Here is a 22,802-nt window from a genome sequence, read left to right as displayed (position 1 = left end):
TGTCCCCAAAAGTGTGATAGGCCTCCACTGGGACACTAAATTTCTGCAACCTCCTTTCGGGATAAGGTGGATGAGACCCTCTGTGCGTGACCCCGGCATCTCGCCAGAGTCCCAAATGCCCTGCAAGGCTGATGTAGTGTAGTCTCCAATCATATCCCAAAATGCAATGAAAAAAGAAGAGGTGAGGCCATCCGAACTTGGGCACTTGCCCTTGTAGTGATATTCTCTCATCCTCAGTGTCTGAATCAATGGAAGAATGAGACAGGGGGGAGGAGTTCGCAGAGGAGGAAGTTTACATGATTGGGGTGTCTCCGACCCCGCCACCTGCAAAAAAGGTAACAGCTAGTCCTTAACAGCTTGAATCTATGCTTTCCCCTGACCTCACTCCGAGTGAGAAAGATGAGTTCCTAGAAAAGTTTGAAAGATTTCCCTGACCCCTTCGCAACTAGCTACCACCACCTTCGCCATGTGACTGCCATAGAACACAAGATAGAGCTGAAGCCTGATGCTAAGCCTGTGGCTCAGAAGTATCAAAGATTAGGGCCCCTACAGACCGATGCTTTGCGCTCAGAGTTGCAGAAACTTGTAGAAGCTGGGTTTATTGTTCCGGATCACAATACTGAATGGATTTCACCAGTGGTAGTCACCCCAAAGAAAAACAAGTGGCAGGTCTGCATCGACTATAAGAAACTTAATGCAGCCACCAAGAGGGACCATCATCCTCTTTCCTTTCAAGACCTCATTCTTGAGAAGGTAAGTGGTCATGAGATGTATACTTTCTGTGATGGTTACTCCGGGTTTTATCAAATCAGAATTACTGAGGAGAATGTGCTTAAAACCACATCTGCCACACCTTGGGGGACATTTGCATTCAAAGTAATGCCATTTGGCCTTACCAATGCTCCTGCTACCTTTCAAAGATTTATGCAGATGGTGTTTGCTCCTTATTTGGGGGTTTTCTTGGAGGTGTTTTTAGATGATTTCTGTGTATTCTCGGCACTTAGGAGCACGTCATGAAGGTTAGGTTGGCCTTCCAAAGGGTCAATGATGCGAATGGCAGCCTCAACCCTGATGAATGCACCATTGGAGCCACTCAAGGGAGGTTACTGGGACGTATTGTCTCATCTGAGGGCATCAAGCCTGACCCCGAGAAGGTAGAAGCTATCCTCAAGCTCTCCCCACCAACAACCAAACGTTAGGTACGCTCATTTGTCAATCTAGCAGGATACTATCGCCGCTTCATTGATCAATATGCTGCTTTGACGTGACCCATGACTATGCTATTAAAAGATGGAGTTGATTTCTCTTGGGATGAGGATTGTGATCATGGGTTTGTACAAATCAAGAGTGCTTTGGCTTTAAAATCCATTGTACGCAATTCTGATTAGTCAAAGACTTTCTATATCAATCCTGGGTTTGGTGAGCACACTCTGGCGGGTATTCTTCTCCAACAAGGGGAGGATTAGTTCATGTATCCCGTTCGATTTGCTTCTCGACAATTGCTCGAAACTGAACGACGCTACTCTGAGGCTGACAAGCATGCTTTGTCTTTGGTGTTCTGCATTGAGAAATTTAAGCATTATGTGGCTGGAAAGTCCTTCATCATAATCTGCAGCAATGGTCTTGCAAAGCAGGTTCTTCAATCACCAAATCCCATGGGCCGGTTGGCCAAATGGTTGGCAGTTTTACAAGAATATGATTTTTCTTTCAAAATTGTAAAAGGGCGTTGTTCCAACTTGAAGAATGCTTTGATTGATTTAGAGGAGTACCTCGATGTAACCCTTGTAGCGGCCATAGAAGTTGGGGATCCATGGTATGGTGGTATCTACAGGTTTCTGACCGCTTTCTCCTTTCCTCCAAAAAGTACTAGCTATGAGAGAAAGAAAATCCGTGGAGATAGTAGGCGCTACGCTCTCTTTGATGGGATGTTATACCGTCAAGGCCTGGATGGGGTACTAAGATGGGCCATTGATGCAAATAAAGTACCTAAGGTATTGGAGCATTATCACGATGGATTTTGTGGAGGCCACTATGCCGGTGACTATACAGCTAAGAAGATTTTACATGCTGGGTACTATTGGCCGTCCTTGTTCAAGGATGTCACTATGTATTGCAAAACTTGTGAACCATGCTAATTCTTTGGTAGGAAGGATTTGCGTCCTGAGCAACATCACCTAGTGATGTCCATCCATCCGTTTCAGAAGTGGGGAATAGATTTTGTTGGGCCCCTACCCATGACTGCCTGCAAAAAGAAGTATCTTTTGGTAGCCACTCAGTATGTCACTAAGTGGGCTGAAGCTATCGCCCTCCCCGCTGCAAATGGTAAGGCAATTTCAAATTTCATATTTGAACGTATCTGCACAAGGTTTGGGACATCCATGGAAATAGTATCTGACCATGGGAGTCCATTCTTAAATGAAGCAGCGGAGTTGCTCATGGATCGCATGGGTATTGATCACCGCACTTCTAGCATCTATCATCCAGCGTCCATGGGACAAACAAAGCGGACCAATGGCCTTCTTTGTAAATCCATGGGAAAAATGGCCACAGGGAACAGGAGCCAGTGGGATCAGAAGATCACTAAAGCTGTGTGGGCTTACAACATCACTCATAAAACGTCTACAGGTCACACTCCTTTTGAGTTGGTGTACGGTACTGAGGCAATTTTACCACTAGAGATAGAGATTCCGGCCTTGAGATTGGCACGAGAACAGAGGATGACAGAAGATAAACATGTAGAGGCCAGGTTGGTACAACTTGAGAAGTTAGATGAAACCCGACGCCTTGTACTACATCAAACAGAGATCCAAAGAATTGACAAAAGGCCCACTTGGATGCTAAAATTCGCAAGGGATGGGAAAGACACTTTGCTAAGGGGGATGTTGTGCTATGCTTTGATAACAGATTGGACCACCAAATAGATAACAAGTTCCTGCCACTGTGGACTGGTCCATACAAAGTGATCAAGGAACGTAGCAATGGGTCTGTATAAGTTCAGGAGCTGCATGAGCCATATGGCAAGAAGGTGATCAACAAGCGTTGTCTCAAGCCCTTCTTTGTGCATGTGATGGTCCCAGGCATGGAAATGCTGTGCATTCCCTGCCTGGGGGAGGGAACTGTTATGGATAAATTTGACCAAAGTAAAAGGCATAATTATGTGTGCTTGTATGTGTGGCAATAGTATAATAAAATATGGTGTGCATAAGGCCCAGGGTTGAGGTGGCAGGGCATGACCATGTGCCACCCTTCCATGTAAGAGGACCCATAAGGTGTGTTGTACATAATCCATGGTAGTAATAATATAAAATGATAAGGTGGCATGGGTCCTCCATGCACCACCCCTCCACCTAGGCGATCCCACGCGTGCATTTAGTGAGATATGGCCCAAGGACCATGGGACAAGTAATATAAAATAGGTGGAGATAGAATATTGGATTATTCCGTGCATGTAGGATAGGCCCATGTGGGGGGTGGTGTAGAAAGTCCAAGAATGCAAGTTAAATAATGGAAAAGTAGGATGAGGTGGCAAGATTCCTTGTGCCAACCCTCCACTTGTCCTCCTAGATGTTTGAACGTATTATAAAATTGGAAAGTGACCAAGGGAGTATCTTAGACTTGGGATATGGGGGTTGATGTATGTGGAAAAATGAGGCAAAGGGTTGTCGCACACAATTGAGAGTGCGTAACCGCCTAGCCCACATGGGACACTCTTCCACACACACCATGCATGTGGGAGGATGCATTTATTAGGAGAGACCCTCTCTCTTGGCTATAAAAGGAGGGGGCTATTCCTTAATGGAACACGCTCATTCTCGTAAAGCCACCTAGCTAGTACTTTGATTTTCTCCCCCCATCTTTTTAATAAAGCATGACTCTCTTCCCTTGATGTCTCCATCTCTACATTCCACCTCCCATCATGTACATGCTCCTCTTCCCCCTCTTCCTTCCCCCTTGTGCCATAGTCCCCCTCTTCATTCCCACCCCTCTTAATCTTTTTCCCCACATGTGTTAACGCTTCTTCCCTCACATTCCCTTTTCCTCCATGGCCCTTGAGCGTCGCCATGCCTAGCGTCTAGCCTCATGCATTGAATTCTTTTCTAGTTAATAGTACCACCCCCCTGTCGAGGCCGTGGGGGGATAGCTATACCAGAGGGCTTCTTGGGCCTTTTCTTCTTCCTGGGGCAATCCCTGGCAAAGTGTCCAATGGTCCTGCATATCCTGCACTGGTCCTGCCTGCCTGTAATCTCTCCTCTCTGGCGAAAAAAAGAACCATTCGGGAGCTAGATCATAACATGGTCCATCGTGAGGTTGGGATCCTTACGGAGGACCCTAACTCTAGGTACCCCATCAGCCTTGGTTGCCTCTGTTGCAGTCAACGGTAACCCAAAGAGGGGTGGGATCTTAGCAACTGTGCTGAAATGCTCCCCAATAACAGAAAGAAGTCGATGGTAAACCTGGGGAAGCCCGGGAAATCTGATGAAGAGCGAAAAGATTTCCTTATCTGCCTCCACTGGGTCGAAACCAATATCGAAGGCGTCAAAGAAGATCTTCCTGTGTCCCAGGTGTAAAAAATCAGCTTTAAGCACGGTGCTCGCAGCCTCTGGAGTGTCAAAAACAACTTGAAAAAAACCTCGTCCCAGAAGACGAACATCTAACAATCGTGGAGTGAGGTCTAGGGGGAGAGCCGCAAGCATCCAGTCTTTGGCTTGGGATCTGGAAGGGTGAGACCCGAAGATGCGTGCAAGCAATGTGGTAGAGCATTCAATCTCTACGTCCTTCTTGAGCTGCTGCAACTCGTCTTTAGAAAAAGTAATAGTTTTCACGGCCAGTGGAGGTGGAGTAGGATTGGTTGATGGAATATCCATCTCCAATCGAGGTGAGGAGGCCGATTCGAACACTTTTGAGGCTCCGTCTGCTCCAAAAAGCACTGCGGGAGAAGGAAGAGGGGGCAGATAGGAAGAAAAGGAGGGGGGTAGAGGAGAGGGCTGAGGCGGGGGGACAGGGAGCGGGGGAGAGGAGAGGGGGGTAGAGGAGAGGGCTGAAGTGGGAGGGAGGGAGCAGGGTAGAGGAGAGGGGGGTAGACGGGATGGAGGTAGAGGCGGGAGGTAGAGGCGGGGGGTAGAGGCGGGGGGTAGGGAGCGGGGTAGAGGGAGGGCTGAGGCAGGGAGCGAGGGTAGGGAGCAGCGTAGAGGGAGCGGGGGAGCAAGGAAGGGGGAGCAGCGGACTGAGAGGGGAGGGGGCGGGCTGAGCGGGAGAGGAGAGAGGGGGGTAGAGGAGAGGGAGGTAGAGACGGGGGGTAGGGAGCGGGTAGAGGAGAGGGATGTAGAGGAGCGGGGTAGAGAGAGGGCTGAGGCAGGGAGTGGGGGTAGGGAGCGGGGGAGCGGGCTGAGAGGGGAGGGGGCGGGCTGAAAGAAAGAAAGTTTATTAAAGTCTTCGGAAGACCGATCGGTCTATGAGACTGTGAAAATCCTGATACAACGAGGTGTGGTAGTGGAGCTACTAAACGAGCGTCCATACCAATGCAAAATGCAAAATGCCAAAAATGCAGAATGGCAATACTAAGTCCTAAGTACAACATAGTGATGTCGGTGGTCGACTATATATCAATCTCAGCATCATCATCAATATCATCATCATCCCCAGGAACAGCAAGATATCAGGATGGATGAGGCAGTGGAGGCATGAAGTCGGCAATAGAGTGCTGTCAGCCACTCAGAGGTGTGGTCCTGGCACGTCTCTTGGTCGTAGCTCTACATCTAACCAGGGCTACTGTGACCCCCGTCGGTCGGGCTCCAACTCTAAACAAGGAGAGGTTGTCTCCAAGTGTGATCTGTGTGTCGACCCTCTGTCTGAGCTGTCGGGTCACGGTCATGTCGAGGCCTCGTCTCGTTGGGATCCATGTGATCTAGCTGAAAGAACTCCGTGATAGAGCTCTGAGAGGGATCAACTGAGAAAGAAGTCTGCTCCTGTCTCCGTGCTCGGAGTATCCTCTCGCGGTGTCTAAGTGCCTCATGAATGAAACCTGCCAAACAGCGCTGGTCTGGGTAGGAGAGGAAATGGGCTAAAATCCCATAACTATCTCTGAAGAGGCAGTGGAAACGTCCTCGGATCTCATAGTACATAGGACACCTGAAGATGAAATGCTCCTCTGTCTCAACCTCCTGTATGTCACATAGTGTGCATATGCGCCGCTCCCTGGGTAGTCGCTCTGCTCTGCCGCTCTCGATGCGAAGTCTGTGTGAAGAGACCTGGAACTGCCCAAGAGAGATCCTCATCGAGTGGGGTAGGTGAATCTATGTGTATCCTGGTGGGTCAATGAAACCCTCCGCTGTGATATGTAAGAAGTGATCTCTGTAGAAGCTAAGCTTCACTGGGAGTTCACTCGGTTCCAACCAGGTCCGAAAAGTGTGTAGCTATAGTAGATCCTCACGGATAGTCTGGTTGACCTCATGTGATAAGAGGGGAGAGAACGGAGCATCCATGCTATACTGGAAGGGAGGTAGTCTATCCATGTGGAGCCCCAGTCGCTCAAACCATCTCTCTGTACGTGCATACCAGCACCTCTGATCTCCTCCTGCTGCAAGTGCCATAGAAGAGGATAAAGCTATCCATGGTAGCCTACTACGCCCCGAGGTATAATCCCCATATTCCCTAACTTGGTATAGATATGTGATGACCTGAAATGCAGCATCTAGCTGTAAAGGGGGTGACCCAAACTCAGCCTGAATGATCTGGTGAGGAACGGCGGGTGACTTACCACGAATCATCCGTGATAGCATGAGAATCTGTAGCCGCTTCACACGGGCCCACTCTGTATCCGACAAGTCTGGCCCCCAACAAGGACTGTCGTACATCCCCGCTAGGCGAGCCAAGGAGTCAAAAAGCAACCCCTTGGTGCGTGGATCCTGAAAGTGTGAGCGGAAGCACTGCCTCTCTAGCCTGGCCAATGAGGCATACCCTCTACTCAAGCGTGCCTGCATCATCGCGGGTCTCATAGTGAAGCTCGGTCCGGAGAAGATAACCCCAAGATAAGTGTATGATGAAACTATCTCAACAGATGACCCCGCAAATGTGAACAGCTCTTGACGCATGATGGCTCGAGATGTATTGAAGATCATGACCTTGGTTTTACCCAGGTTGACCTTCAAATCATGAGACTCACAAAAGGATTGTAGTGCGTCTAGGTGTCTCTGAAGCCCCTCTGCTGAGGAAGACAAGAGAGCCACGTCATCTGCATAGAGCAAAATCTGGATCAGCGTGCCTGCAAGAGAGCAACCTACACCCCCCTGTGTCTGCATGACTGTCTCAAGCTCGTCAATGTAGAGGCCAAACAAGGTAGGCGACAAAGGACACCCTTGTTACTCCGATGGTACTCATGATCTCGTCTGTCCACCCGGATCCTACCTGAACTCTGCCAGAAACTCTCTCGTAAAGTGCCATGACAGCCCAAATGATCTCCTGGTCATAACCCAAGTCCTGTAGGCGCCGTATGAGGCGGGCTCTCGGGACTGTGTCAAACGCCTTGCGAAAATCCACAAAGCAACAATAAACCCTCTGCTTCCGTGATCTCGCCTCCTCGATGATACATCTGAGCATCAGAATGTGGTCCATGGTTCCATGATCACGCCGGAATCCGGCCTGCGCTGCTGATTTGAGTCCTCGACACTCTGCAAGTCTGCTAACCTCAGAGTCAAGTACTGATGCATGAATCTTGGACATGACATGTCCAATCATAATGGTCCTGTAGTTCTCCGGGCTCATGGGATCCCCTGCCTCGTGGATGGGTGAGATAGTGTTAATGGTCCAAGTGTGTGGAAGTCCCAAACAAACCGCTTCATTAAAAAGCTTTGCTAAGATCGGGGCTAGGAGGTTAATCCCATATGCAATGAACTCAGTACATAGTCCCTCATGATCCTTCGCTCGGCCATTATGAAGTTTCATTACAGCATCCTTTACCCCTCCTCTAGTGAAGAGGGTGCAGGATGTGGGACGAGGCATGTGTGAGAGGCTAGGGACTGGCTGATTTGGGATGTCATAAAGTGTGCATGCATAATCAAACCAGATCTGGGTGTCAGTGAGTGGTGGAGGGGACCGTCCTTCTAGAACTCCGCCAGAAGTCCTTAGAGTTGTTACTAAACAAAATGTTCAGTAGCTCCTCCTCGTTTCGACGAACGAAGTCTAGTTTCTTCCTGCGGGTGACAAGGGCAGCACGATCCTCTAAAAGGGATATGAAGTCAATATAAGCGAGAAGTATGTACAGACGGCCAGAGTAAGAAGGTGAGTGATCCCGATCAAAACGTATATCGTGGTAGGTGGAGTAAGCCCTGAGTGGGGTGAAAGGTGCTGTGCGAAGGGAGGTGGAGATGCGAAAGAAAAGGTTTGTGTGACAAGCCCCTGGGGGGAGAGGTGCTACAGTGAAGTCAGTAATGCGAGATGTGAAGACAGGGGATCCCATGATGTAATCAACAACACTAGAGCCCCCCCCATGTGGAAAGCATGTGAAACCACCTGAAGCGGGCCATTTGTCAAGACCATTATAGATAATGAGATCATGTATTCTGCCCAGGTCTAATAGGGCCTGCCCATAGGATGAAAGTGGACCTCGCCTGTCAGCCGAAACCCGTAGCATACCTGCCTCCTCAAGGTCAACATCTGCCAGTAGAGTGGAATCATCTCTGAAATCAAGAAGTGGTACCTGACGGGTCCTTGTCCTCACGTTGAAGTCCCCCACTAGAAGGACTTCTCCACGGCTAGAAAAGTCAACAATGGACTGATAAAGGGCAGCAAATGGGGATGTCTCATCATCACCTCGAATATCTCTGGCAAAGTGGGAGGTCTCCGGGGGGAAGTGGCAAACTGCGACAAACAGATCCTGGCTATCCATGTCGTATCCGGATCCAAAGAAATCTGGAATGTGTATCTCTCTACTCTACTGAAATGATCCCCCAAAGTGTGGATCTGAAAAGGACTGCAACTCCACATGAACCTCTCCTGTACCCCTCGTCTCATCTCTGTAGGCAGACTCCCATGTATATCCGTTGACTATTGGGAGAGGGCGCTCTGGACTCTGATGTGTCTTTGTATAGAAGACTATGTCGTGGCCTGTATAGGATTCCGAGAAGTTCCCTGGTTCTGACCATAAGGTACCATTACGGTTCCAAATGGTGCAGGACAGGGTATTGGATATCTGAGTCTCATAGGCCGCGCTTCCCTATGTAGGGAGGGGGCAGGTGTCCTACGAGGGCCTGTAAGAAGTCGTCCCTCTCGTACCACTGCCCACTTTCCCTCCTTTCGGGCCTGATCCCGCTGCTGCAGCAAAGAGCGCCTCTCCTCAACTTGTAGAGGTGTGAGATCCTCATCCATAGAGATCGCTGGCTGATCTCGAAGGACTGACCTGCGTCGTAGAGCTGAAAGTCGCGCCTGAGTGTCATGAAATCGTATGATCAGGGGTTGCTCTCGGTTGGGATCTCTCCCCACCCGCCATGCCCTCTTTATCCTGTGCTCAGCCACACCCAGGGTAGCGGTCACGAACGCAGTTGCATCTACCATCGGTGTAGCCTTAGTGCGTGGGATCCCGCGTACTCTGATGTTGAGAGCCTTACTGGCTCTCTGCTGCTGCTCCATGAGGGTAGCCGAAACAGCGACCCTTGCGGGTTCCCGTTTGGCCACGTCAACCCATCTGGAAGTCTCCTCAATAGCAGATTGCATGCTCGCAATCTGTGCCTTGACCACCGGGGTACTCCCTGGGACAGTGTGTATGGTTGTGACCTCCTGTCAGAGCTGCATGATATCCTGTCTGAGTCCCTGAATAAGATCCGCCTGCTCCCAAATGGCCCTAGCTTGCTCCTGTATGATGCGGCTCTGCTCCTGGTTGAAGCGGACCTGCTCCCGTGCGAAGCGAGCCAGCTCCATCTCACGCTCACAAAAATTATGTATCTCCGTGAGTAGGGTCTCACGGGCCTCTGGTGTGTCAGTCCACCCATGTCCATGCTGAAACTGTGGTGCCTGTGGCATGAAAGAGTGGGACTGAGTCTGAAAACTGGACGGTGGCTGAGTGAGGAACGGAGATGACAGTGGAATGGGTGAGGCAGTCCCAACGGGGTGTGGGAGGATGGGCTGAGTGAGAGGGAGAGGGGAGAGTGAAGCATAATGCGGCACAGTGTATGACACCTCGGAAGTAGGTGTCAAAAGCTTTGTGAGAGCTGTAACAGGAGAAGAGGGAAAGGGAACAACAACCGGCGCCATGGGCATGAGTATGTCACTGAGAGGGAGAGGAGGGGGAGGAAGGGAGATGCTGACGGAGGGGGAGGGGGAAGGGACTGAGGGCGAGGGAGGGGGCTGAGGGAGGGGCTGAAGGAGAGGGGGCAGCAAGGGAGCGGGGAGGAGCAGCAGCTCGAAGGTGGGGACAAGATGTTGGAATTCCAGTTTCTTTTTTAGTTTTGCAAGCACCCAATTTATTTGCTGTCTACGAGTGATATTCCATCCCAAAGGGTATCCAAGATGACGAACAAGCAAATTGGGCGGAACAATCTCTCTTGGCCACAAGGAACTATGCCACAAAGGCAGAAGCTTAGACTTTTGAAAATTCACCTGCAAGCCAGCAGCTAGTCCATATAAAGATAAATCCTTCATAAGTTGAGCAAGATCCTTTTTTGTGTTCTTAGGAGTAAAGAAAGAATCATCAGCATAGGCTTGCCCAAGCATGGGCTTGTTGCTGTGAATGTTGAGACCATGCAAAACATATGAGTCAACAAGGTGATCAATATAACAGAGCATCGGATGAGTAACGATTGCATTAAGTATGGGTAGAGTTCGCCATGACACCTCTCCAGGTTGATGCCATCTTTCAGACAGTGACATTCATCCATAGAGTTTGGGACCTACCTCACTGGAGACTACCAACGCTGGCCCTAAAGTCATCCAGATGACTAACAAGAGCAGGGCAGACACATGGTATTCCGCGTGGCTTTCCAGGCACAATAACAAGATGGACATACTTCCCTCCTTCCAGTACAGCATGGACGCGCCACCTGAGTCGATCCCACGAGATGAGATCAACCGTATCCTACGGTTAGATCTCCTCTAGCTCCATACATCTCGGACTTGGGGGGGGGGACTAGGAGCTTCCCACCAAGGTCTAGTTCTATCGCGACCACTTTTGAGAGTATCGGAGGAGGGATTCATCATCAGATCCTAGTATCTTGAGGACAAAGGAGTCTCACATGCACTGAGGATCGCCATTGGACAGATGCAGGTTTCATCCCATCAGCTGAGGATTGAGGCGGGAAGGGCCGCAGGTATACCCAAAGAGCAGCGGATCTGCATGTTATGCACAGTGGGGGTGGTTGAGACAGAGGAGCATTTTCTTTGTGCCTGCCCAGCCTACTATGAGATCGAGGAGTGCTACCTTTGTCTCTACCAGTAGGGGAGCAGCTTTGGACCACTCTCATGGCTGATCCACTTCCATGACCAGGTGTGCATTGGGCTCTATCTGATGGAGATGCACCGATACACAGAGACACTACTACGACAGATTAGAGAGCAGCAGGAGGCATCTAGGCCACAAGATATGGAGGTTGATCGGGCACAGCGACGCATCACAAACTTCTATTCATTTGAGTCAGCTCCAAGACACAATAGAGTAGAGGCGGAGGAGCTAGCTGATATGAGGGCAGCTTGGATTAGCAGAGAGAGCTGATGTGGTGGTGTCTCGAGAGAGGGACACAGAGACCACGCCCGTAAGACAGAGAGCGCCCAGAGCACATTCTATTGAGGTCCAACCTATCACTTCTTTCCTCAGGAGAGACCGACAGAGACGAGGGGTCACTCCGGACATAGCTCAGTGGGTTCAGAGATCAGGAGACCGTGTTCCACACCACAACATGAGACAGTGTGACAGATGCACATCCGAGATATCTTCATAGCTCACTGGAGAGCCACCACTGTGCCGCGAGCTTCGGTTCCGAGTCCTAGCTCTCAGATTGATTGATTCAGTTTCAGTTTCAGTTTGTATTGGATTGTGATTATGCTAGAGCTCTCGAGCTCAGTAGATCAGCATAGATTAGTACTTAGCAAGGGCCCTAGCGCGCCCTTTGCTCTAGCCCATTGAAGCTTGTAGGAGTCTTCTTTTTGCAATTTGTCCCATAGGCCCGCGAGGCCTCCCACGGGCGTTAATACATGTTTCTTTCTTTCTTTCTCTATGTATCAATGCCGTTATGGTTATGATCATGATTATGGACTTTCTTTTTTATAGTCATCGTGGCTGTTGATGTCCGCCTAGCGGCTCCACCCCTCATATCATTGTATCAGGCTTCTTTAGTCTTATAGACCCTTTGGTCTTCCCAAGGCTTTCCGTAAAATCTCTCTCTCTCTCTCTCTCTCGCCCCCCCCCCCCCCCCCGCTCCTTTTGTCTTCCTTTCTCTGTATCTCTCCTTTTTCCTTGACTTTCTAGAATTCTATATATGTAAGATTGCATTTATTCTAGCCTTATAAGGTTTTTTTTTCACTAACGAGCTAATGAAATTTAGCTCATCTTTTCATCAGCATATGTGGTCACTCAGATTGCATTCAGTTTTGTTTCATCGTGACAAATTGAGTGCCATCTTGTAACTACATTTGATAATAGGATTTACATAAATTATGAGTGTACTCTATCTTTTTTGTCAGGAGTTTTTGTTGTTAACTGGTTTATGGAAGTCGAAAAGCTGCTTCATTCATGATATCTTTCGAATGTACAGCCCGAGAACATCATAATGGATGAAGCCAGTGGGAAAGTCAAGCTGGTGGATTTTGGTGCAGTCCAAGATGCTGTTGCTTCTGTTACTTTGATTGGCAGTACAGTTGTAGGAACGGTGCGGAGCTTGTGAATCCAAGTTCAAAATTAGGTGTTTTATATACTGCTGGGCTATGAAAATAGTCTTTTTTAAGTACTGTGAAAATTCACTGGTATAGCTGCAAAAAATGTAAAAACCTTTTGGAAAAATGCTTTGAATAGGGCACATGGAAAAAACTTAACTCCTCCTTCCAAGGATTGAGGACTGATTCCAAAAACTATTATGTGATTAAATGTTTAATGCAGTATGGTTACATGGCACCTGAGCAATTTCAAAACCGGGCTACTGTCCAGTCTGATCTATATGCGGTCGGGGCCACTATCTTGTATATAGTGTCAGGGCGTCCTCCATCGTCCTTTCCTCAGGTATGAATTGCAACGACACACATAAATCTTATCCTTTTGAGTCTCTTTTTATATATTTCTTTGCTTTTATTATTTTGCCAGTACATATATGTCAAAGTGAACTCTTAATTGCAAGATGCAAAGCTGTTAGTTTTGTAAGAAAGATTGGATCATTGCCTTCGCACACTATATTTAGGAGAGCTATGCTTGATTTCACCTTTATAACTTTCGATTTTGGGTGAAATTGAATTCCTTAATCTGGAATCAGTACAAGTAGAGGATATATAAGAGAGACGAACAGGTTCATGATCGTATTTTACTGTGTTTTGAACAGCCAAACATGGGATAAACTCTAAGGACAGCTAGAGATGGTAATCTATACCAGAATTAACCTTCCCTGCTAATGACAAAATCAATGTAACGAATTGGATTGATTATTTGACAATCTATATGATGGTGAAGATGAAACAAGATGGATAGTAACCATGTAGATTTTGGAGATGAGATGACCTGATAAATCCATCATTTTCACCAGTTCTACATTTTCCTACCTGTTGACCAGAACCAAGAGACCTGAGTACTAGTGACCAGGGGGCTGGAACACCAGTGACCAGAGGACATCGGAGCGCTTTGGAGTTCCTCTGTGATCAAGGGCTTGGAGCATTAGTGACCAGAGTATCGGAGTACCAGTATTAGGAGGAGAGTATTAGTGACCAGATGGCTGGTGTACCAAGTCACTAGATCTCAACTTGGTGGGCCCAGTCAGCCCAGCCACCAAGAGGAGAACAAGTACATACTGGTAGCCATGGACTATGGAACCAAATAGGTGAATGCTCAAGCTGCTTAAACATGCTCAACACAAGTGGTGGATGCCTTCTCTATGATTAAATCATCTCAGGGGTTTGGATGTCCAATGGAGTTGATGACCAATCAAGGTATGCATTTCTTGAATGAGGTAATTGACAAAATGGTGCACGAGCTCCAAATCATTCATAAAACATGTACATCATACTATCATCAAGGCAATGGTTTGGCAAAGAGAAGCAATAAAATTTTATGTGGCATCCTAACTAACCTTTGCATGAATTGTGTGGGAGATCAGGATGTATTGCTTCTAGCTTCTCTATTTGCATACCAGACAGCATACAAAGCCAATAGCTGATATTCACCGCTCCAGTTGGTGTATGGGATCAAGGTAGTCATGCCTTATTAGTTTCACATGAAAGTTATGAGAGTGATGGAGGAGGTGGATAATGAGACTTACGAGGTCTGCACTATTAAATATTTGTGGGATTTGGAAGAAGTAGAAGAACATCCTTGGGAGACTATGTTTGCCCAACAATTGCGGCAGCATGGGCAAAAGGCACCTCCGACATCGCAAATGCAAGGTGGGTGGTTTGGTATTGTTATACTCAAGCAGGTTCTTGAAATGCAAGCCCAAGTTCATCAATGGCCATACAAAACCCTTTTCATCATGAAAATCATTCGAAGTGCAGGATTCACATTGGAGGGGAAACTTCTGGGAGCACCTGTCAATGGATCGTGGGTGAATAAGTATCAAACCTCGTGAAGATTTAGTTTTGGGTCCCCATATACATATTCTAGATTTCCACACAAAAAATTTGTGGGTTTTGATTCTGAATATACAATTTTCTTTTATTTTGATGGTATCACCATTTTGGGAGTTATATGATTACATTGAGAGACGTTGCTCTTAGCTAGAGTCTTTATATCCAAAATGATATAGATTGAACATATGTTTACAATTTGAATTGTTGCTCTTAAAGAGCCTCAATTCGTGCCATCTGCATAATTTGACTCCCCATTGTCTTATTGCTCAATGTCACGACAGTCCCTTGCGAGGTGCCATCTGCATAATTTGACTCCCACTTGTCTTGCCAAGCCTTGCCCCTTGGGTGCATTGACTCCCCATTGTCTTATTGCTCAATGCGATAGTCCCTTGCCAGGTGCCATCTGTTGGCCATCTCATGTGGTGCAGCTGGTGACCAGATCTAGATAAGGTCATTCAATTTGTACACGATAAGTAACGAGTTGCAAGTAGTAGAGATAGGTGACCAACCAATGCACATGGTAAGGATAGTGAATAATGCAAATGCTGATGCAGTAATGGAGACAGAGGTCAAATATCGATTGAAGTGGTTACCCTAAGCCAAAAGTGGTCACCTCAAGCCAAGATCGTACCTGATTGAAGTAGTCATCCCAAGCAAGGATGTGATAGGTTGAAGTGGTCATTCAGCATCTTTCAAGACCCAGATGGCAGCTTATGCTCGGAAGCATAGCTTTGCGTACTAAGTTATTGTTCTTTTTTATTTTTCTCATCTACTCATAATTTTTTCTAAAGTCGCTTACAAAGTCCCTTCTTTCCTTTGTTATTTTGCTTGTTTCATAAAAAAATGTAATTTGCAAGATTGGATATGTTCTAGTCTTATGTACTAGACTCAAGTGGTCACCAAAAGCCCAGAGGATACAGGATTGAATTGGTCACCCCAAGCCAAGATGGTACAGGTTTGAAGTCATCCCAAGATAAAATGGTACCAAACTCCAAGCCAAGATGGTACTAGATTGAAGTGGTCACCCCAAGCTAAAATGGTACCAGACTCAAGAGGTCACCCGAAGCTAAGATGGTACGAGTAGACCACCTCAAGCCGCGATGATATAGGATTCAACTGGTCACCTCAAGCCAAGATGATACAACAGCGAAGGCCCTCCCTTCACAAAATTTACCAAGAGGTCTCACCTTTTTTTTTTCAAAGAAAGGAACCTTCTATTAATGCTTGAAAGCTTTCATACAAGACAGCAGTCCCGAAGGTGCTGAGTATGGAAAAAACCTGAAAAGGCTGAAAGAGAGAACCAGCCTGTTCCAGAGAAACCCAGCTCACTGCCTAGGGGATCTCTGGTATTAGGGCTAACAGCCAAGTGGGGGGACTATACAACCAGCGAATCCCTCGCGGGGTGAAGATGTAGAAAACTCCTGCAGGCCAAGCCTTGCAGAAACGAGCACGCCTCTCGATAGTCGCCCTGAGCCTGGAGTCCCACGCTCCCAAGTGGACCGTAGTGTGTATATGATGTCCTGCCAGATGGCGACTAGGGTAGCCGAGGGTGAAACCGGGTGCTCACCCATCACAAGACTGCAACGAGCAACCCAAATGTTCCATGTAGTGATGCTGACTACCACCTCCCAAACGTTGTCCTCCCTAGGAGAGGGAGGAGCTAGGCTGTCAGGAGGGACTGCCTCGTGGAGTGCTATCCTCTGGATGCTCTGACCCTATATCCGGTAGGTTGGAGAGATCTCATCAATCTGAAACGCGTGTCCTCCCTTTGTCAACCAAGCCACCATCCCCGAGGTGTAGTCTCTCTGAAGACTTCGCATACCTGTCATGATCCTGAGGGCTCCCATCCAAATCCTCGCTGCGTTGCGACAACTCTAGAGGTAGTGCGGGATAGTCTCAAGGACACCATCGAAGCAACAATGGCACTGCCCCTCCACTAGCATCTGCTCGAACCACGGTCCGATGGGCAAGCCTCCATGGGCGGCCAGCCAGAAGAAGTATGAGATCTTCCTTGGCGGCAAACTGGACCACAATCGCGTCTAAAACCTGGAGCGAGTCCTGGGGCATTCTCTGGGTCACCCAATGCCTCTCCCTCGAGGGGGTCCACCTCGACGAGTCCATATGAAGTCTCCTACCAATCCATGTGGTGTAGGAAAAGAAGGGCATCTCATCCACCTGCTTGGCTAGGCCGCCCCTAGAGGGCCAGAACCACTCTCCCGGATCCCACGGACCTCCCTTAGGCCCTACCCTCCCACAGCCAAAGGCGTCATCTAGGGGCGTCCTGCTTTGAGATACTAGGAGGGTCAATGTGCCACTCCTTCCCCAAACATCCCACCACTGTGATCATCTGCCAATCCCATCAAGACTCCCATCCATCTCGGGGTCTCTCTTAGTGAGGGGCTGAAGTAGGCCTCCAGGTCCTACACAGAAGAAGCTGGGGTGTGTGCTGCTTCACTGCATCAGCATCCTCAAGGGGACAGCAGTACGGGAAAACTGCCCCAACCATTTGCTGTCTCTCCATACCCAAGAGGTCTCACCTAAGCTGACTGTCTATCAATGGCACTTCCAAGGCGCCATCCTATGCTCTCACTAGTGGCCAAGTGCTGCAGTTTCTATGCAAGGTACTTGTGTGGGCGTCAAGTGCTCCATCATAGGCACGATGGTGGTTGAACTCCCGCCAGTCATGGCCTACTGCTGTAGCAAGACCACCTCTCACGCTGCCCACCGGTGGAACCAGCTGACCTTGCAAGAAGATTTTTTCCATACGTGGACTGTGTCCTAAGTGTACGAGTGCATATTTAGATAGTGATCATTAGTCTCTAATTGTCTTAGAGGTGACAGCTATGCATCTAGGACATTCTGGTGAGTGGAATCTTGCTCGAACTGTCGCAGCTAGGTGGTGAAGATTTCCTCACGTGTTGTAGTTCTTGATGCCTATGCTTGTGCAAGCATTGTAACAGAGCAGTAAGGATTGGCCTTGTGAGTGGGATCTCTATGGTAAGTTGGCTATACATCCACATAAATTTGTTGAATCACATCTTAGCAACAACAAATATGTGAAGTATGGCAACTAGCATTTGTAGATAGCAGGCTGGTGATGGAGTATTGTTGGCGACGTACTGCTTGAATAACATCTGAGCAATGTGTCACTTGAGGGGCATATCATTTGATTGTTTTTTTAAGTAGTTTGTCACTATTGCTTTTTGCCATTTGTAGTAGCTATTTATGTGTAAACAGATGATGATTTGAATAGGAGTTTATGAAAAGATTTTCAAAAAAGCATATGTGATATCTAACATTATTGGCACAGTGTTATCTTGTAGCTATATATGCTGGAGTAGCATAATAAAGGTGTAAATGATTTGGTGGGTATCTTTGGAAGCTTGACAAATTAAGTATGCCAAGGCCATTGAGATTACAAGCTCAATGGAATTTGGAGCCAGGCATGACATTTGCTGGCATGGTAGACAGCAGTTTGTGTTAATAAATGGCCGCATCCCACTGGCCAAAGTATGCAGACATTAGTTAGGATTACTTGTGTGTGCACACAGCACATGTATTGTGTGGTTGTAGTCTTCTTCTATTATGTGCTCTGTAAGACTGGATATGCTTCCGTGACTATGGTTATATGAATAGATGATGATTTGCTCCTGTGTGGGTGTGCTCTCATTGTCTGTCTTTTATCCTGGTATTATAGCCAGGGTGATGAGTTGGTCTCTACAAAGTTCCCATAGCTGTTCTTCTTCATGTTGTGACAACACTACTCTGATTCATCCATCGGAAATTTGTACTAGAAACTGCACCATTCTATTGCTTTCACGGTGATTGCATACAAGAAGGAGACTATGGATCTCTAGCACGTCGTTTTTAAAGACTTGTGGAAAAGTCAGGAAATATATTTGTAACTTCGTTTTTTTGTTGAGCCTGGAGTCGAGGTATTGCCTGCGAAGCAAAGGTCTTACGCTGTTATTCAAGTCTTTTCTCTCAAAATCTCTAGTAAGTATTGCCTTCTTGCTTCAATCCGTTCCATGTTGGATCTGCTTCAGTTTGGGGTTTTTGGATCCAAAGTAATGATGGGCCCTCAACAATGCCATCCTCTGGGTGCTACGGACCTTCAAAGACAAAGTCGATGGTGAAAATAGTTGGGTTGTCATCACACAGGTGTCTCAACTTGTTGGGGATAAAGTTCCAATCCCTCAATCAAGCTTTCATCCTTGACCTCCCTCATAGACACTCTGCTCTAACTCTGATTGGCCAATGATGCTAGCCAGGTCGAGTCCTCGTGATCCAGGAGCCTGAGTCAGTTGATAGTCAAACTATATTCTGCGGAAAGAGAATTACTGGATCTCTGTAGTCTTTCTTGAAGTTTCTTTAAGAGATGGCCTAGTTTGGGTTATTGGACAGCAAGTAGTCAAGAGGAGCAAGAGCAGAGCCAGACAAGTTGAGAGTTGAGAGCAAGCGAATCTGCAATATAATTGCTCGCGTTGGTATTGAATGCCTTGGAATTGTCGATCGTGATGTAGAGAAGTTGAATAATCTCCGTCATCAAGTGATGCACACCAAGGCTGCAATTAGTCATTCAAAGGTGCAATCTGCAGCTGCAGCATGCCATGCGATCAATTCTTCATTGAAGATCTCCTTTGTAATGTCCAAGTTTTGAACAACATAATACAAAGTTGGCAGCCACAGTTGTGCTAAAGATGCAAAGCATTTGGGCTGGTCATGGTGGAAAAGGCTGAGGAGCTGAGTTCTGCCCATATGTTGGCAAGATTTTATAAACACATTATTCGGTGCCATTTCTATTGATGGAAGGTTCAACAAAGCTGCCAAAGTTTACTGGAAATTGATGAGCTGGGAACTGTTAAATAATATGCCTTAAGAAGAGACCACCCTGGCTTAAAGGTGCCAACTTGGAAGAGAAGCTGTGAGCAAAACAGCGTGTGGAAAAACTAGGTTCTTGCATCCTGTGTTGAAGCTGTAAGGAGAAAATCAATTGCACCAAAGAGCGTCTCGACACTCAACCTGCAAACAGTGATTTAGCAGGTTCTCACCGTCCCCTTTATCCTTTTTCTGTTTTTTTGTGCTCCCATGGTTGGAGATTGTGCTTGGGAGGTTGTAGGTCCATGGACAGTAATTAGAGAGTGCAGAAATTGTTGTGAGTGGTTGCCAAGATACAGTGTTTATGCATTGGGTGATTATGCCTTGCCACTGCAGATGACTATTTTGTTATTGTTTCTTGAAGCAATGCATGTATCTTGTTCCAGGATTTCTGGCTGAAATTTTGTGGCGCAAATCGGTTCATTGAGCTACTCAGTAAATTGCAGAATGTGGACTTGCTGTCGTAGTTGCACAAACTACAAGAAGAAAAGAAATTGCAGAGACGGACGTGGCTGCTCACACACATTTGGCAAGCATAATAGATATACCTGTGCAAATAGTTGATGACAAATTGGACCGTGAGAACTTCTAGGCATGGAAGTACCAAGTCAATAACTTTTTTAAATGAAAAGACTGCTGGAATCTTGTTATAGGTGACAAGCAAGAGCCAGTACTACCCGGGTGGACAAAGTCCCACACCACAAAAATTGGCTGCTCATAAGCAATGGTCGGAGTGAGCATTCAAGGTTTTGCGTTACCTATCTGTATGTGTATCAGATGCTTTACTCATACACATGCAAGATGCTGAAAATCCCAAGGATGCATGGGATACATTGGTCAAACTTTTGCTCGGACGTCACACTTCAGCATACACAAAGTTACATACATGATTATGTGCAAGAACTTTAAGCTGATGCATTGGCAACCATAACAAGTGTTACGGAGCAGAATCAGATATGTTAATATGTTGAGATATGGCACAAACGTACTAGGCTCGTAAACATTTTGAAGTTCAAAAACATGCAAAAGCTAAAGGCATGGTTGGTGGGCGGCCTACATTTAAATATGATGGGACTATGCATGTATGTGATGCTTGTGAAGAACCAGAAAATTCCAAAATGCAAATGGGTGCAATGCATGCAGAATTTTGGCACTGATTGGGCCCTGCAATGGGGGAAGAGCACCGTCGTGAGAGCATTTGTCTATATGCAAAGTGAGAGAGAGAGACTTGCATGCATGCAAGGTGGTAGAGAGAACAATACATGTGATCACAATGAAGGGGGATACCCTTTCATTAATAGATCACTCAAGGTCCATCTTCGATTTAGACCTACCCTTAACATATGGAGGAGTGCGGTGGAGCGGGTGGCGCGGGGGGGGTGAGGGGGATGGGGATGGGGGGAAAAGGGGGGCAGGGGGGCGGGTAGAGGGGAGTGGGGGTGGGGGTGTTGGGGGGTGTGGAAACTTGACAGAAATTCAAAGGGGGGAGGGAATGATCACCTACAACACTCTCGCAATTCTTTCTCGAGATAACAGGATTGTTGAGGGGGAATGGATGGTGGGTGGATGGCTAGGTTATCATTGCGAGAAGAGCTCGAAACAACGCGACGATGAGGATGGGAGTAGAATCTTACAAATCCCATCCATTAATTGCAGTAGGTACTATACAACCTTTATTAATGACTACAATAGGATGATTTGGATCTATTTGCTCAAGAGAAAGAGTGAAGTGTTGGGAAAGTTCATGCATTTTTAAGCATTTGCAGAATATTGTTGCTGTTGGATCACATGCTTGAGGATAGATGGAAGTGTTGAGTATAGCTTACATGCATTTGAGGACTTATTGAGCAACAATGGCATTGGAAGGCAGCTTACGTGCAGGCATACACCTCATCAAAATGGTGTTGCTGAGAGGAAAAATAGAGTCAAGGTAAATGCTAAATGGAGTGAGTGAGGGAGGAGGTGAGAGAGGGTAGCGGGGCGATTTGACTGCAAAAGGAGGGCGAAGAGGGAGCTAGGGAGGGGGATGGGGGAGCTGCAGTGAGGACCTCCAGCGAGGCCTAGGGAGGGGGTGGGTAGCAGCCAAGGGGAGGAAGAGGGCTAGGGAGGGGGGCGGGACAGCAGCCGAGGGGAGCGAGAGGCTAGGGATGGCGTGGGACAGTAGGAGGGGAGGCTCAGAGGCGGAGGGAGGGGCAGCAAGGGAGGAGGCAGGGAGGAGCAGCAGCATACAGAGAGGATCTTGATGCTTCCCTCTGTGATTATCATTATATAAATAGATGATGGTTTGCTCCTGTGTGGGTGTTCTCTCTTATTGTCTCTCAAAGAGCCCTTTGCTTTGGATTGGCATTTGTGAGATTTTCGGGGATTGTTTCATTCATGACTAAAAAATGCTTATTTCCTATAAAGAATCTGTAAATATCCAGTAAGGTTAGGCTATGTAATTGTTTGGAGTATGAATTGTGAGTTGTTCCCTTCTTGGAGCTATTTCTGAGAACTGCATAGTTTCTTCTACTGTTTGAGGCTACAGATAACAGAGCAGTACTTAACTATATGCTGTCAATCTCGTTCTGAGAAAATGATAGATCCATCATTCATCATTTGTAGCTGACATAAAATAATTTCAATATACAATTTAAGGGTATGATGTAGGTAAAACTGATGGCACAGGGATCATGAAAGTTTCAAATCAGGTAATTAAAGCCAAATCTCTCTCTCTCTCTCTCTCTCGCCCCCCACCCCCACAAATCCAGATTCATCCTAGTGCAGGGCTTTTGACAGAGAATTGGAAGGCCAATAAATGTTCTTTTCAATTTTTTTTGCTATCCAGAAACGATTGAAAATTGATTTTCAAAACTCAGTGGTGATGGATTTGGACCTTCAAAGAGTTGTAGAAAGACTGATTGAGCCAGCACCAGAGGACCGTTTTCAGGTGTGTTGTCACTTTATGAAAACTAATTATATTTAAAGGCAATATATAAATTCTGCAAGGATATAGTTGAAATTTCATCTTGATTATGTGGCAATTAAAAGGGTAAAATGAAGGGGAATTGTGAGTTATTTATCTTGGTCTACTTTGATTTTGGTCTTCCTCGTTAGTTTTTCTGTTTTTTTTTTCCAGAGAAAAGGACATTCTATTAATAAACTCTTAGTGACACAGACACAATGGAAAATACAAA

General features: G+C 47.0%; 1 protein-coding gene across 4 annotated transcripts in view; it reads left to right on the top strand.

The window, feature by feature from the left end:
- The window catches only part of LOC147887161 (uncharacterized), a 191,011-nt gene that overhangs the window by 95,619 nt on the left and 72,590 nt on the right, over nucleotides 1-22,802 (top strand). For 3 of the 4 annotated variants that reach the window (XM_087394693.1, XM_087394690.1, XM_087394694.1), the window contains exons 7-9: nucleotides 12,738-12,851; nucleotides 13,079-13,198; nucleotides 22,454-22,555. In XM_087394693.1, coding sequence (XP_087250819.1) covers nucleotides 12,738-12,851; nucleotides 13,079-13,198; nucleotides 22,454-22,555 — 336 coding nt within the window. The remainder of the gene's footprint in view (nucleotides 1-12,737; nucleotides 12,852-13,078; nucleotides 13,199-22,453; nucleotides 22,556-22,802) is intronic. The other variant, XM_087394692.1, reaches the window with a different exon arrangement.

This window comes from Dipteris shenzhenensis, chromosome 23 (assembly GCF_047967505.1).
Source record: "Dipteris shenzhenensis isolate YYH24624 ecotype China chromosome 23, Dip_SZ_1.0, whole genome shotgun sequence".
In the NCBI taxonomy this organism is placed as follows: domain Eukaryota; kingdom Viridiplantae; phylum Streptophyta; class Polypodiopsida; order Gleicheniales; family Dipteridaceae; genus Dipteris; species Dipteris shenzhenensis.
Note: the sequence above shows the minus strand (reverse complement) of the source record. Positions and strands in the feature narration are given on the sequence as shown.